The sequence below is a fragment of the Perca fluviatilis genome, chromosome 16 (genome assembly GCF_010015445.1).
Source record: "Perca fluviatilis chromosome 16, GENO_Pfluv_1.0, whole genome shotgun sequence".
Taxonomy (NCBI): domain Eukaryota; kingdom Metazoa; phylum Chordata; class Actinopteri; order Perciformes; family Percidae; genus Perca; species Perca fluviatilis.
This window is the reverse complement of record NC_053127.1, coordinates 12841233-12856275: the sequence shown is the minus strand read 5'-3', so window position 1 is coordinate 12856275 and position 15043 is coordinate 12841233. Positions and strand designations below refer to the sequence as shown.

The 15043-nt window shown below is 40.1% G+C and overlaps 1 protein-coding gene across 1 annotated transcript in view; it reads left to right on the top strand.

The window, feature by feature from the left end:
- The window catches only part of sec24a (SEC24 homolog A, COPII coat complex component), a 33729-nt gene that overhangs the window by 8189 nt on the left and 10497 nt on the right, over nt 1-15043 (top strand). The window contains 11 exon segments of the mRNA XM_039776769.1: nt 7998-8162; nt 9449-9511; nt 10509-10640; nt 10643-10674; nt 11557-11598; nt 11601-11746; nt 12139-12253; nt 13628-13754; nt 13894-14003; nt 14260-14372; nt 14771-14889. Of these exon segments, the coding sequence (XP_039632703.1) occupies nt 7998-8162; nt 9449-9511; nt 10509-10640; nt 10643-10674; nt 11557-11598; nt 11601-11746; nt 12139-12253; nt 13628-13754; nt 13894-14003; nt 14260-14372; nt 14771-14889 (1164 nt within the window).

The following is a 15043-nucleotide window of genomic DNA, read 5'->3' as shown; positions in this document are numbered from 1 at the left end:
AGAGAGAGAGAGAGAGACAGAGACAGACATGAGACAGAGACAGAGACACATGAGACACAGTGAGCATATGGAGACAGAGACAGGAGACAGGAGACACACATGAGACAAAAATATGTATGGTATATGTGTGTGTGTGTGGACCAAGAGTTCAGGAGGTATTTGGACAGGAAGGAAATAGATAGTGGACGAAAGAAAGAAAGAGCCAGATGGATAGGAGGATGGACACAGGAATGACCAGGGACTGGAAGAAATGAATGGAAGGAATGGAGGGGTTCTAGGTGGAATGGGACGGATGGAATGAATTGAGTGGAATGGAATGAAAAGAGTCTGGGAGGAATGGAAGGAATATAGAGGTTCTTTAGGTATGGTCTTAGTGAAGGAATGGATAAGGAAAAGGAAGGAAGGACAGATAAGGAATATGAAGGAATAAATTGAATGGATGGAAGGAAAGAATATAAAGGACAGTGGAGGTGGATGGAATGGAGGAAAGGATGGAGGAAATGGATGGAAGGATGAGAGAGAGAAAGAAGGAAGGAAGGTGGACAGGAAATGGAAAGAATAATATAATAGTGGAAGGACAAGGACCAAGCCTGGAAATTTAATCACCCCCAAGGCAGATGGTAAGTTTTGTTTTTAAAACTGGGCACATGACATTTTTGTGCTTTGTCCTCAGGTATGACAGCCTACAGAGACAGCAACACATCCACATTGCTTTATACTTTACTGCATCACTTTGTTCATTTATTTACATTTTACATTGTCAGATTTAGTTTGAGTGGTCTTAAAGGTGCCAGCGGCCTGGTATGAACTCAGCAAGACGAGACTAGCAATTTATTAAAAAAATGTTTGAATCAACGTTTCTGAACCAAAAAAGGAAATGGAGCCAGTTGTTCATAAAACAACGTGACCAGTCACTTAAGTAGAGTTAGTTTTTCAGCCAGATTCCCGATTGTAGATGGTCAGAGTATGGTGTGTTTTAACTTGTTTTTATCTAGCTTTGTAAGCTTGTGAAAAAAAAAATTGAAGGTCAAAGTCATTTTTTCCCACAAATTAGGCAAGTATATAATTACAGTTTAAAAGTACAAACATTTTGTGAGTCACTGCCGATTGTGAAATCAGAACGCTGTCAGCCATGAGTGTGCAACAGTATGTCCATTTATAAGCCAGCCGTTTTTGTTCTGATCACCTTCCGTTGTTTTCCTCCCCTCCTTCCTCTACATGCCAGCTCAGTGTGGGGGTGCTGTTAACAGCACTCTGCCCCCCACTGAGCCCGACTGCCAGGAGGGGGATATTGAATGTCCAGGTGTGGTTTGTCAGTTGTTGTTAGTGTCCGTGCTTTGCTGCCCATCCTGTCCTCTCTGTGCTGTTGTTCATTGTATCTAGGGATGCACTAATTCTTTTATTCCATCCCTTAAATTGATACCAAATATGAAGCATTGCAGAATCAGCTGGTACAGAGCTCCAATCTGTTAATTTTAGACAAAATGTTATAAATAAGTTAACGGATATCTCTGAAGATGCTTTGCTTTGATCTCTATAACTTGTGCTTATGTAGCTGGGTGTTAGTGCTGCTTTAGCCCAGTATTTCTTTTAGTATTGGTGCATCCCTAGTAACATATTTCCTGTTAGTAGTTTGTTTGCCTCTCTCTGTCATCCTTTTTATCATATCTCCCAAATGACCTCTAAATTAACATCTTAGAAACCACAAAGTATAAATATTTCTTTAAAACACCATACATCACTTCCCATCAGCATCATCATCAATATTGTTGTTTTGCTTCAGTAGTCTTTTGTGTCCATCTACTGTAGATCAGATCATTCCATAGCCTGTGGTTGGCACACTGGGATAGAAATAGCAAAAAGTGTCACTAAAATTGTTCACATCTGTATTTGTTTTGAAACAGGAACTATGGCTGGCAATGGCCCACAAGCACCAAACAGCTATAATCATGTTGACAACAAAATGGGTAAGGTCATTTTCTGCCACATATTACATTATTTTCACACCAACCATATGTACAGTCTAAACTTACAAAGCCAGGACTTCATAGCTGCTACACACTTGCCGCAAATGGGCATCATTTGCCCTCTTTCAATTTATATCACAGTTTTTGAAGGAGAGTATAGCCTTCTACAGTAAATCCCTTTTATTACTGTTAAAACACTTAGAAATAATAACCTGTTGCATTGATTTTTTGGGGGGAATAATTACTAAATACACAATGTCCCAGAAGTAAAGCCCCATCAATGAATGTAAGTTCTGGTGTGCTTTTACCAATTACAAGTCTCATTTTCTTTAGTTTAAAGGATAAGTCTGTAAATATTCTATACTTTTCATATTATAAAAAAATTCCATGAAAAGACCAAATCCATGAGTGTGTGTGTGTGTGTGTCTGTCCGTCTGTCCGTCCGTCCGTCCGTCCAAAGCTGATGTGGCTTATTCCTCAGAAGAGCTCCAATGTTGTCCATGGACCAATAAAAACACATTAATGAGGCACACTGTTCGGGGATGTGTTCCTTCATTACCACGAAACCCCGTCACTGTTTATTTTAAATCAATTTTACATACACTGTTGTACTGCTGTAAATACTCATCAGCCACCAAATGTGTATTAATCTGCAGTTGAAAATTGTCTCAACAAATGCACCATTTACTCCTGTTTTAGGAATGGTATCTAAAATACGCAGTGACTAGCTGATGTAGGAAATTACTGGTCTTTTGAAACTATATATTGGTGACCTGTTTTATAATTTCTTCAAGTAGAGGCTTGGGGCACAGGTGTTGAGAGATGGACTAATGTATTGGTCTGGTCTTATCATATAATTTGTTAACCGCAAGACAAATATAGTCTATAATTTAGAGGGGTTCACTTTTTCAGTAATCGCTGCTACTCAGTGGGTTGGATTTCTCATTTAAACTGACGTAATTTCTGTTCCCTTTACTTCCACAGCTGGCCTGCCCCAGTCCGGACAACCTGGTCGGCACTTGGGCCACTACCCCTCCCTTCCCCCTGGGTACCAGAACACCTCGGCTGCCCAGAACGCTGGCCCCCCCATGCACCCTGCGATTCATGCCGCCACGCAGCCTTACACTCAAGCACCTCAGACATACCAGCAGGTGAGAGGGAAGTCACAGCCATGCGCTGACTGAGTACTGTTTAAGCATTTCACATGTACTCTTCTTTAGCTCATTCTTACTGGTTGTAGAATGATGTGCTCTGCATTTTCTGTCATGCATTTGCTTCTCATGACAAGATCAGAAATGTTAGAGATATATTAAATCTTTGTGATGTTTTGTCTTTAAAGGGGTCAGATTAAAGGCGCTGACACACTGACCCGATAATCGGCCATTGGACAGTCTGGCGATGTCGGTGACTCGAGTCTGTTCGGTGTGTTCCGTGCCGTCGTCCGACTGAGGGGCTGTCGCCCTTCATTTTGGCCGACCTGACATGTTCAGTTGGAGACAGGGCAGTCGGGACTCACCTGGAAATGGCGAGCGGAATGAGCATGACTAGAGTCTCTCAAAATCTGACAAATCTTTTAAGCTGACATTTGTTGATCTGAAACAAAGACAGATTCAGCAACTACTATTTTAGTACAATATGAGATCGTATTCTGAACAAGCCGCCATGACCATTTAATTTCCGGAGAAAACAAACCCACGTGACGCGTTCGTCCAATCAGCTGCCGGTTTTCATTTTTTGGGCAACAATACAGATTAGCGCCGCCTGCTGTTATGGAGACATATTACGTTTCATCTCGGTGTGTTAAGAGGCACTTTTTGGACCAACTCGGGGAGACTCATCAGTCTGACTGGCTTTTCTGCCGACGGTTGGCCGTCTGGTTGGTGTGTAACCGTCTTTTTAGAGGCAGTGAATATCAGTAAATATCTGCACCAGTCAATCAAAGCATGGGTGGTCATCCATGCTTTGGCTTTCATAAGTTTTTGGTAAATAGATCGTCTAAATAGCTTGTTGTTTTCCCTTCTCTCAGCCACCTGGTGGCCCAGGACCAGCCCAACTGAGCCCGTCCCTGGCAGCTTTGAGCCTCCAGTCCAGCACCCCAGAGGCCCTGCGAGTGGTCAACCTGCTGCATGAGAGGAACCTGCTGCCACCAAGCCCGATGCCCGCCCCAACACCCTGTCTCCCACAGGACCTGCAGAAGATCAACTGTAACCCAGAGTAAGCCATGGCAGACTACTATTGACAGCATGTCTATATTTATTCGCTTTCATTTGAATGTTATTATCCTTTAAAACTGATATTACTGTGATGTTAATTGTTAATAAAAAATTTTATTAAATGCACTTAAAGTAGGACTTTTTGAAATTTAAATTACTGCTTAGAGTAAAGAAAACATTTTTATGTTTGGTTGCCATCTGTGCAACTGTACACATTTTGTAGTGGATCAGCATAATCATTAAGTTTTCCCTGGATATGTTGCCCCTGGGAGTTCCTTGGCGACATTATTCCGAGACAACAATTTCAAAGCATGTGTACTACCGGGGACAACATGATCTCTTCATGCAGTTCAAGGAATATGAACTTTCTGCGTTTGTGTGTCTCGCCAGGGTTTTTCGTAGTACGCTGACCAGCATCCCTCAGACTCAGTCACTGCTCAATAAAGCCAAGATGCCACTGGGCCTGCTGCTCCACCCCTTCAAAGACCTTTCGGTAACACCTCAGTTCAATATTTAATGTGGACACACATTAGTCAGTGCGTTTACATCAACTGAAATAATGTTATTGTTGGCTCTCTATTATAACCTTATTTCTTAGATGTCAAGTAAACATGAAACCTGTTTTACTCAATTAGTATTACAGATTAAGAGGAACATAGTAGAAACACAACTACGTAGATTCTGTTGCACCAAAACTTTTAAGCATTATTTAACTGTGAGTCAGTATTGTGCAAAATATCAAGTTAAGGGACCGACTCAACCCAGTGTAGTTGTATGATGCTGCTGAATTTCTCTCAAGATACAGGTAGCCTGTAGCTATTCCTGCTAAATAGCTTAAAAGGAAAAAGGCAGTAAATATGACTGTAGCTATTCCTTAACAAAATAAAACATTTTATTTGTTAGCTAGCAAAAAAGTCAGTTAGCCTAACATTACTTATTGGTCTTATACTTCTTGACCAAATTAATGGATCAATATGGCCAAATAATAGCTGGAAACAATCCAGTGGCATAAAAGAGCCACCATGAGTTGGAATATTGGTGATGTTACAGCTGCAACCCTTTTACTGCTGTGTTTGACAGTTGATCCAATCTTCCTGTTCAAGTCCAGAACAGTTTCCTTGCTAAACCTGTATCTGGAGAGAAATTCAGCAGAATCATACAACTACACTGGGTTGAGTCTGTCCCTTAACTTGATTATTTTGCACAATACTGAATCACAGTTAAATTATGCTTAAAAGTTTTGGCGCAACATAATTTAAACTTAACTTACTAATTAGAGTAAAAACTAAACTGACATTTGAAGAGATTTGAATCGGGTTTACAAATGAATCCTTGTTTGTGCGACCCAGCCTTAAGGGCAGTTCAGAAATAAATTGCATGGCCTATTTTTCTTTTACCATGCAACAAACTTTAACTACTTTTTCCATTTATTTATATAATAGTTTTTTTAACGGTTTAAAACTATAGTGTGTAGCTTTAACTGATAGTATTAATCGGTCAAAATTCTTAATGTTGGTTAAGTGTTAAATTATTTTATTAATGTTAATGATTAACATCTCTATCTACAGCCACACCCACTTCATCCACAATTATATTCCTTATATTTTGAAGATAACTACTTCAAACCTTTTACTGATTAAACACTGAGAATCTTCTTAACACTTTTTTTTCTTCAGAATAGATTTGACTCAATACGCCTCTGGGCAGAATTTGTCAGAATGAATTCATGTTTGTTCCTGTGTTAATTGAGGACACAGGCGTTGCACAATCTGGACAGCAACAACAACAACACCGTCTTTATTGAAATGCCAGTTACAACTAGTTACAATAAAATGAATTCTTACATGGCTTTCTTTTATTCTGTGGTTTTCCTTGCAGCAGCTTCCTGTGGTGACATCCAGCACCATCGTCCGGTGTCGGTCCTGCAGAACCTACATCAATCCCTTCGTCTCTTTCCTGGACCAGAGGAGGTGGAAGTGCAACCTGTGCTATCGGGTCAATGATGGTAAGAAAGGGGAGTGATGTATGCTTTTAGGCACCATCCTCTAAAGTGTTCAAAATAATACAGCCTAGCTACAAAATGTACAGTACAGTGGAGAAATATAACCTCACTAGATGTTGTGTGTGTGCCTGTGTGTAGTTCCAGAGGAGTTTATGTACAACCCAGTCAGCAGATCGTACGGAGAGCCACACAAAAGACCCGAGGTCCAGAACGCCACCATCGAATTCATTGCTCCTTCAGAATACATGGTATTTTTCTACAGCTTTATTGACATTGGTCCTGTTAAGAATCTGAACAGTTATTGGCATGCTCACTTTATTGTAAATTGGAAACTAATTTCCATATATGTATTAGTGCCAAGGCACAAACTAATGATGTATGTAATGTATGTAAATGTAATATGTGCATAGATTATACAGTATATAGAATTGTATTATGCGATTGTGATGGTCGGTTTTTACTGACCTTGAGTAATGTTACATGTGTTTGTCCTCATTTACCCAGCTGAGGCCACCACAGCCTGCTGTTTACCTCTTCATTCTTGATGTATCCCACAATGCAGTGGAAACAGGCTACCTAAGTGTGTTCTGCCAGTCACTGTTGGACAACATCAATGCGTATGTACAACATTCAATTTCCATTTAATAGAGATGTTGGGAAGACTGCATGGCCTTATTTTGTCATATCCCGTTGTGCTTTTAAACTGCACAGGCAGCCAATTCATGAATTTCAGTTTAATCAACATTTCATGTGTCCATAAACTGATATTGTCTCATAAGTCCATAATTTAAAGTTATTTATGAAGGTATTTCATCGTTTATAAATACACTTGCTTTTTGCCAGAAAGTGGCAAAAAATAGGCAAATGGCTGTTAAATTATTGCCATAAAGTAGTATAATTCAACAGAAGCAGTATAACTTCATACTGCAAGGTTGAAGCAGGTACAGATGAAAGTATATTATCTTTGTCACCTGAGTGCTAGCTTTATTAAAAAGTCTGTGTGTCTGTGTGCCAGGCTTCCTGGAGACTCTCCGGACAAAGGTAGGCTTCATCACCTTTGACAGCACCATCCACTTCTACAACCTCCAGGAGGGACTTTCTCAGCCCCAGATGCTCATCGGGTTCTGACATCGAAGGTGAGATGGCAGCTGACCACATGTTCATTACTACAGCAACATGACACCAGCTGTGTGAACACTTAATGCAGAAATATAGAATGCATATACAAGATATCAAGAGATCAGGAACTGCTTTTTCTCGGGTAGACTGTTGCTTTCAGGGAAACTTCTGTGAAATCTAGCTGGATCTAAATTTCTTAATGTCAGAGAAAGTAGATAAAATTATCAAGACTACGTCTTGTTTTTCTTAAATCCATTTAACTATTGATGTCAAGGTACCCGTACCACAAATAATGGCTTGCTATTTATTATGCTCTTTGAATTAATTACTTCATAGTAGCTGGACAAAAAACTTTCTTACCACTATTATGATATCAGGTGTGTATGACAAGTTTTTTAAACAAAACCGATGCAGTTTCACCCCAGATGACGGAAGGTGTTGTCATCACAAAAATGACTGCTGAAGCGACAAGTTGATTGAAAGAATATTGAACAACTCTGATATGTGATTCATTTTATAAGAATTGTATGCTTTTTCACTCTGGGAAATTGTGACGACCATTGTTCACTATTTTGTCGCATTTTATATATTAGAGTAATCAGAAAAAAAATTACAAGGTTAATGTACATCTATAATGAGAATAATCATGATTTTGTTGCCCTAAGATGAATCACTGTTGTTGGTGTTTTTCACCAGGCCCTGCACCTCCACCAATGACTCCCATGGCTCCACACACATACCAGGCAAGCAGAGCACCCTATGGCCCCCCACCTACAGGCCCACCGCCAACCATGAAACCCACACCGCCTCCTACTGGAAACCTAATGGCCAATGCCACACCTCCACCCCCCAAGGCAGATGGTAAGTTTTGTTTTTAAAACTGGGCACATGACATTTTTGTGCTTTGTCCTCAGGTATGACAGCCTACAGAGACAGCAACACATCCACATTGCTTTATACTTTACTGCATCACTTTGTTCATTTATTTACATTTTACATTGTCAGATTTAGTTTGAGTGGTCTTAAAGGTTGCCAGCTAGCCTGGTATGAACTCAGCAAGACGAGACTAGCAATTTATTAAAAAATGTTTGAATCAACGTTTGCTGAACCAAAAAGGAAATGGAGCCAGTTGTTCATAAAACAACGTGACCAGTCACTTAAGTAGAGTTAGTTTTTCAGCCAGATTCCGACATTGTAGATGGTCAGAGTATGGTGTGTTTTAACTTGTTTTTTATCTAGCTTTGTAAGCTTGTAAAAAAAAAAGTAGGGTCAAAGTCATTTTTTTCCCACAAATTAGGCAAGTATAATAATTACAGTTTAAAAGTACAAACATTTTGTGAGTCACTGCGCGTCATTGTAAAATCAGAACGCTTGTCAGCCATGAGTGTGCAACAGTATGTCCATTTATAAGCCAGCCGTTTTTGTTCTGATCACCTTCCGTTGTTTTCCTCCCTCCTTCTCTACATGCCAGCTCGGTGTGGGGTGCTGTTAACAATCTGCCCCCACTGAGCCCGACTGCCAGGAGGGGGATATTGAATGTCCAGGTGTGGTTTGTCAGTTGTTGTTAGTGTCCGTGCTTTGCTGCCCATCCTGTCCTCTCTGTGCTGTTGTTCATTGTATCTAGGGATGCACTAATTCTTTATTCTCATCCCTTAAATTGATACCAAATATGAAGCATTGCAGAATCAGCTGGTACAGAGCTCCAATCTGTTAATTTTAGACAAAATGTTATAAATAAGTTAACGGATATCTCTGAAGATGCTTTGCTTTGATCTCTATAACTTGTGCTTATGTAGCTGGGTGTTAGTGCTGCTTTAGCCCAGCATTTCTTTTAGTATTGGTGCATCCCTAGTAACATATTTCTCTGTTAGTAGTTTGTTTGCCTCTCTGTGTCATCCTTTTTATCATATCTCCCCAAATGACCTCTAAATTAACATCTTAGAAACCACAAAGTATAAATATTTCTTTAAAACACCATACATCACTTCCCATCAGCATCATCATCAATATTGTTGTTTTGCTTCAGTAGTCTTTTTGTGTCCATCTACTGTAGATCAGATCATTCCATAGCCTGTGGTTGGCACACTGGGATAGAAATAGCAAAAGTGTCACTAAAATTGTTCACATCTGTATTTGTTTTGAAACAGGAACTATGGCTGGCAATGGCCCACAAGCACCAAACAGCTATAATCATGTTGACAACAAAATGGGTGGTAATATTTTCTGCCACATATTACATTATTTTCACACCAACCATATGTACAGTCTAAACTTACAAACGCCAGGACTTCATAGCTGCTACACACTTGCCGCAAAATGGGCATCATTTGCCTTCTTTCAATTTATATCACAGTTTTTGAAGGAGAGTATAGCCTTCTACAGTAAATCCCTTTTATTACTGTTAAAACACTTAGAAATAATAACCTGTTGCATTGATTTTTTGGGGGGAATAATTACTAAATACACAATGTCCCAGAATAAAGCCCCCATCAATGAATGTAAGTTCTGGTGTGCTTTACCAATTACAAGTCTCATTTTCTTTAGTTTAAAGGATAAGTCTGTAAATATTCTATACTTTTCATATTATAAAAAAATTCCATGAAAAGACCAAATCCATGAGTGTGTGTGTGTGTGTGTCTGTCTCGGTCCATCATGTCCATCCATACATTCAAAGCTGATGTGGCTTATTCCTCAGAAGAGCTCCAATGTTGTCCATGGACCAAAAAACACATTTGTGAGCCCACTGTTCGGGGATGTGTTCCTTCATTACCACGAAACCCGGCACACTGTTTATTTTAAATCAATTTTACATACACTGTTGTACTGCTGTAAATACTCATCAGCCACCAAATGTGTATTAATCTGCAGTTGAAAATTGTCTCAACAAATGCACCATTTACTCCTGTTTTAGGAATGGTATCTAAAATCCGCATGACTAGCTGATGTAGGAAATTACTGGTCTTTTGAAACCATATATATTGGTGACCTGTTTTATAATTTCTTCAAGTAGAGGCTTGGGGCACAGGTGTTGAGAGATGGACTAATGTATTGGTCTGGTCTTATCATATAATTTGTTAACCGCGAAGACAAATATAGTCTATAATTTAGAGGGGTTCCACTTTTTTCAGTAATGCGCTGCTACTCAGTGGGTTGGATTTCTCATATTTTAAACTGACGTTAATTTCTGTTCCCCTTTACTTTCCACAGCTGGCCTGCCCCAGTCCGGACAACCTGGTCGGCACTTGGGCCACTACCCCCCTTCCTTCCCCTGGGTACCAGAACACCTTCGGCTGCCCAGAACGCTGGCCCCCATGCACCCTGCGATTCATGCCGCCACGGCCTTTACACTCAAGCACCTCAGACATACCAGCAGGTGAGAGGAAGTCACAGCCATGCGCTGACTGAGTACTGTTTAAGCATTTCACATGTACTCTTCTTTGCCTCATTCTTACTGGTTGTAGAATGATGTGCTCTGCATTTTCTGTCATGCATTTGCTTCTCATGACAAGATCAGAAATGTTAGAGATATATTAAATCTTTGTGATGTTTTGTCTTTAAAGGGGTCAGATTAAAGGCGCTGACACACTGACCCGATGTACGGCCATTGGACAGTCTGGCGGTGTCGGTGACTCGAGTCTGTTCGGTGGTGTTCCGTGGCTGCCGTCTCGACTGAGGGGCTGTACGCCCTTCATTTCGGGCCGACCTGACATGTTCAGTTGGAGACAGGGCAGTCGGGACTCACCTGGAAATGGCGAGCGGAATGAGCATGACTAGAGTCTCTCAAAATCTGACAAATCTTTTAAGCTGACATTTGTTGATCTGAAACAAAGACAGATTCAGCAACTACTATTTTAGTACAATATGAGATCGTATTCTGAACAAGCCGCCATGACCATTTAATTTCCGGAGAAAACAAACCCACGTGACGCGTTCGTCCAATCAGCTGCCGGTTTTCATTTTTTGGGCAACAATACAGATTAGCGCCGCCTGCTGTTATGGAGACATATTACGTTTCATCTCGGTGTGTTAAGAGGCACTTTTTGGACCAACTCGGGGAGACTCATCAGTCTGACTGGCTTTTCTGCCGACGGTTGGCCGTCTGGTTGGTGTGTAACCGTCTTTTAGAGGCAGGCAGTGAATATCAGTAAATATCTGCACCAGTCAATCAAAGCATGGGTGGTCATCCATGCTTTGGCTTTCTAAGTTTTTGGTAAATAGATCGTCTAAATAGCTTGTTGTTTTCCCTTTCTCTCAGCCACCTGGTGGCCCAGGACCAGCCCAAACTGAGCCCGCCTCCCGGCAGCTTTGAGCCTCCAGTCCAGCACCCCAGAGGCCCTGCGAGTGGTCAACCTGCTGCATGAGAGGAACCTGCTGCCACCAAGCCCGATGCGCGCCCCAACACCCTGTCTCCCACAGGACCTGCAGAAGATCAACTGTAACCCAGAGTAAGCCATGGCAGACTACTATTGACAGCATGTCTATATTTATTCGCTTTCATTTGAATGTTATTATCCTTTAAAACTGATATTACTGTGATGTTAATTGTTAATAAAAAATTTTATTAAATGCACTTAAAGTAGGACTTTTTGAAATTTAAATTACTGCTTAGAGTAAAGAAAACATTTTTATGTTTGGTTGCCATCTGTGCAACTGTACACATTTTGTAGTGGATCAGCATAATCATTAAGTTTTCCCTGGATATGTTGCGCCCTGGGAGTTCCTTGGCGACATTATTCCAGGACAACAATTTCAAAGCATGTGTACTACCGGGGACAACATGATCTCTTCATGCAGTTCAAGGAATATGAACTTTCGCGCGTTTGTTGTGTCGCGCCAGGGTTTTTCGTGTAATGTGGACCAGCATCCCTCAGACTCAGTCACTGCTCAATAAAGCCAAGATGCCACTGGGCCTGCTGCGCACCCCCTTTCAAAGACCTTTCGGTAACACCTCAGTTCAATATTTAATGTGGACACACATTAGTCAGTGCGTTTACATCAACTGAAATAATGTTATTGTTGGCTCTCTATTATAACCTTATTTCTTAGATGTCAAGTAAACATGAAACCTGTTTTACTCAATTAGTATTACAGATAAAGAGGAAATAGTAGAAACACAACTACGTAGATTCTGTTGCACCAAAACTTTTAAGCATTATTTAACTGTGAGTCAGTATTGTGCAAAATATCAAGTTAAGGGACCGACTCAACCCAGTGTAGTTGTATGATGCTGCTGAATTTCTCTCAAGATACAGGTAGCCTGTAGCTATTCCTGCTAAATAGCTTAAAAGGAAAAAGGCAGTAAATATGACTGTAGCTATTCCTTAACAAAATAAAACATTTTATTTGTTAGCTAGCAAAAAAGTCAGTTAGCCTAACATTACTTATTGGTCTTATACTTCTTGACCAAATTAATGGATCAATATGGCCAAATAATAGCTGGAAACAATCCAGTGGCATAAAAGAGCCACCATGAGTTGGAATATTGGTGATGTTACAGCTGCAACCCTTTTACTGCTGTGTTTGACAGTTGATCCAATCTTCCTGTTCAAGTCCAGAACAGTTTCCTTGCTAAACCTGTATCTGGAGAGAAATTCAGCAGAATCATACAACTACACTGGGTTGAGTCTGTCCCTTAACTTGATTATTTTGCACAATACTGAATCACAGTTAAATTATGCTTAAAAGTTTTGGCGCAACATAATTTAAACTTAACTTACTAATTAGAGTAAAAACTAAACTGACATTTGAAGAGATTTGAATCGGGTTTACAAATGAATCCTTGTTTGTGCGACCCAGCCTTAAGGGTAGTTCAGAAATAAATTGCATGGCCTATTTTTCTTTTACCATGCAACAAACTTTAACTACTTTTTCCATTTATTTATATAATAGTTTTTTTAACGGTTTAAAACTATAGTGTGTAGCTTTAACTGATAGTATTAATCGGTCAAAATTCTTAATGTTGGTTAAGTGTTAAATTATTTTATTAATGTTAATGATTAACATCTCTATCTACAGCCACACCCACTTCATCCACAATTATATTCCTTATATTTTGAAGATAACTACTTCAAACCTTTTACTGATTAAACACTGAGAATCTTCTTAACACTTTTTTTTCTTCAGAATAGATTTGACTCAATACGCCTCTGGGCAGAATTTGTCAGAATGAATTCATGTTTGTTCCTGTGTTAATTGAGGACACAGGTGTGCTAGCAATCTGGACAGCAACAACAACAACACCGTCTTTATTGAAATGCCAGTTACAACTAGTTACAATAAAATGAATTCTTACATGGCTTTCTTTTATTCTGTGGTTTTCCTTGCAGCAGCTTCCTGTGGTGACATCCAGCACCATCGTCCGGTGTCGGTCCTGCAGAACCTACATCAATCCCTTCGTCTCTTTCCTGGACCAGAGGAGGTGGAAGTGCAACCTGTGCTATCGGGTCAATGATGGTAAGAAAGGGGGAGTGATGTATGCGCTTTTTAAGTACCATCCTCTAAAGTGTTCAAAATAATACAGCCTAGCTACAAAATGTACAGTACAGTGGAGAAATATAACCTCACTAGATGTTGTGTGTGTGCCTGTGTGTAGTTCCAGAGGAGTTTATGTACAACCCAGTCAGCAGATCGTACGGAGAGCCACACAAAAGACCCGAGGTCCAGAACGCCACCATCGAATTCATTGCTCCTTCAGAATACATGGTATTTTTCTACAGCTTTATTGACATTGGTCCTGTTAAGAATCTGAACAGTTATTGGCATGCTCACTTTATTGTAAATTGGAAACTAATTTCCATATATGTATTAGTGCCAAGGCACAAACTAATGATGTATGTAATGTATGTAAATGTAATATGTGCATAGATTATACAGTATATAGAATTGTATTATGCGATTGTGATGGTCGGTTTTTACTGACCTTGAGTAATGTTACATGTGTTTGTCCTCATTTACCCAGCTGAGGCCACCACAGCCTGCTGTTTACCTCTTCATTCTTGATGTATCCCACAATGCAGTGGAAACAGGCTACCTAAGTGTGTTCTGCCAGTCACTGTTGGACAACATCAATGCGTATGTACAACATTCAATTTCCATTTAATAGAGATGTTGGGAAGACTGCATGGCCTTATTTTGTCATATCCCGTTGTGCTTTTAAACTGCACAGGCAGCCAATTCATGAATTTCAGTTTAATCAACATTTCATGTGTCCATAAACTGATATTGTCTCATAAGTCCATAATTTAAAGTTATTTATGAAGGTATTTCATCGTTTATAAATACACTTGCTTTTTGCCAGAAAGTGGCAAAAAATAGGCAAATGGCTGTTAAATTATTGCCATAAAGTAGTATAATTCAACAGAAGCAGTATAACTTCATACTGCAAGGTTGAAGCAGGTACAGATGAAAGTATATTATCTTTGTCACCTGAGTGCTAGCTTTATTAAAAAGTCTGTGTGTCTGTGTGCCAGGCTTCCTGGAGACTCTCGGACAAAGGTAGGCTTCATCACCTTTGACAGCACCATCCACTTCTACAACCTCCAGGAGGGACTTTCTCAGCCCCAGATGCTCATCGTGTCTGACATCGAAGGTGAGATGCAGCTGACCACATGTTCATTACTACAGCAACATGACACCAGCTGTGTGAACACTTAATGCAGAAATATAGAATGCATATACAAGATATCAAGAGATCAGGAACTGCTTTTTCCGGGTAGACTGTTGCTTTCAGGGAAACTTCTGTG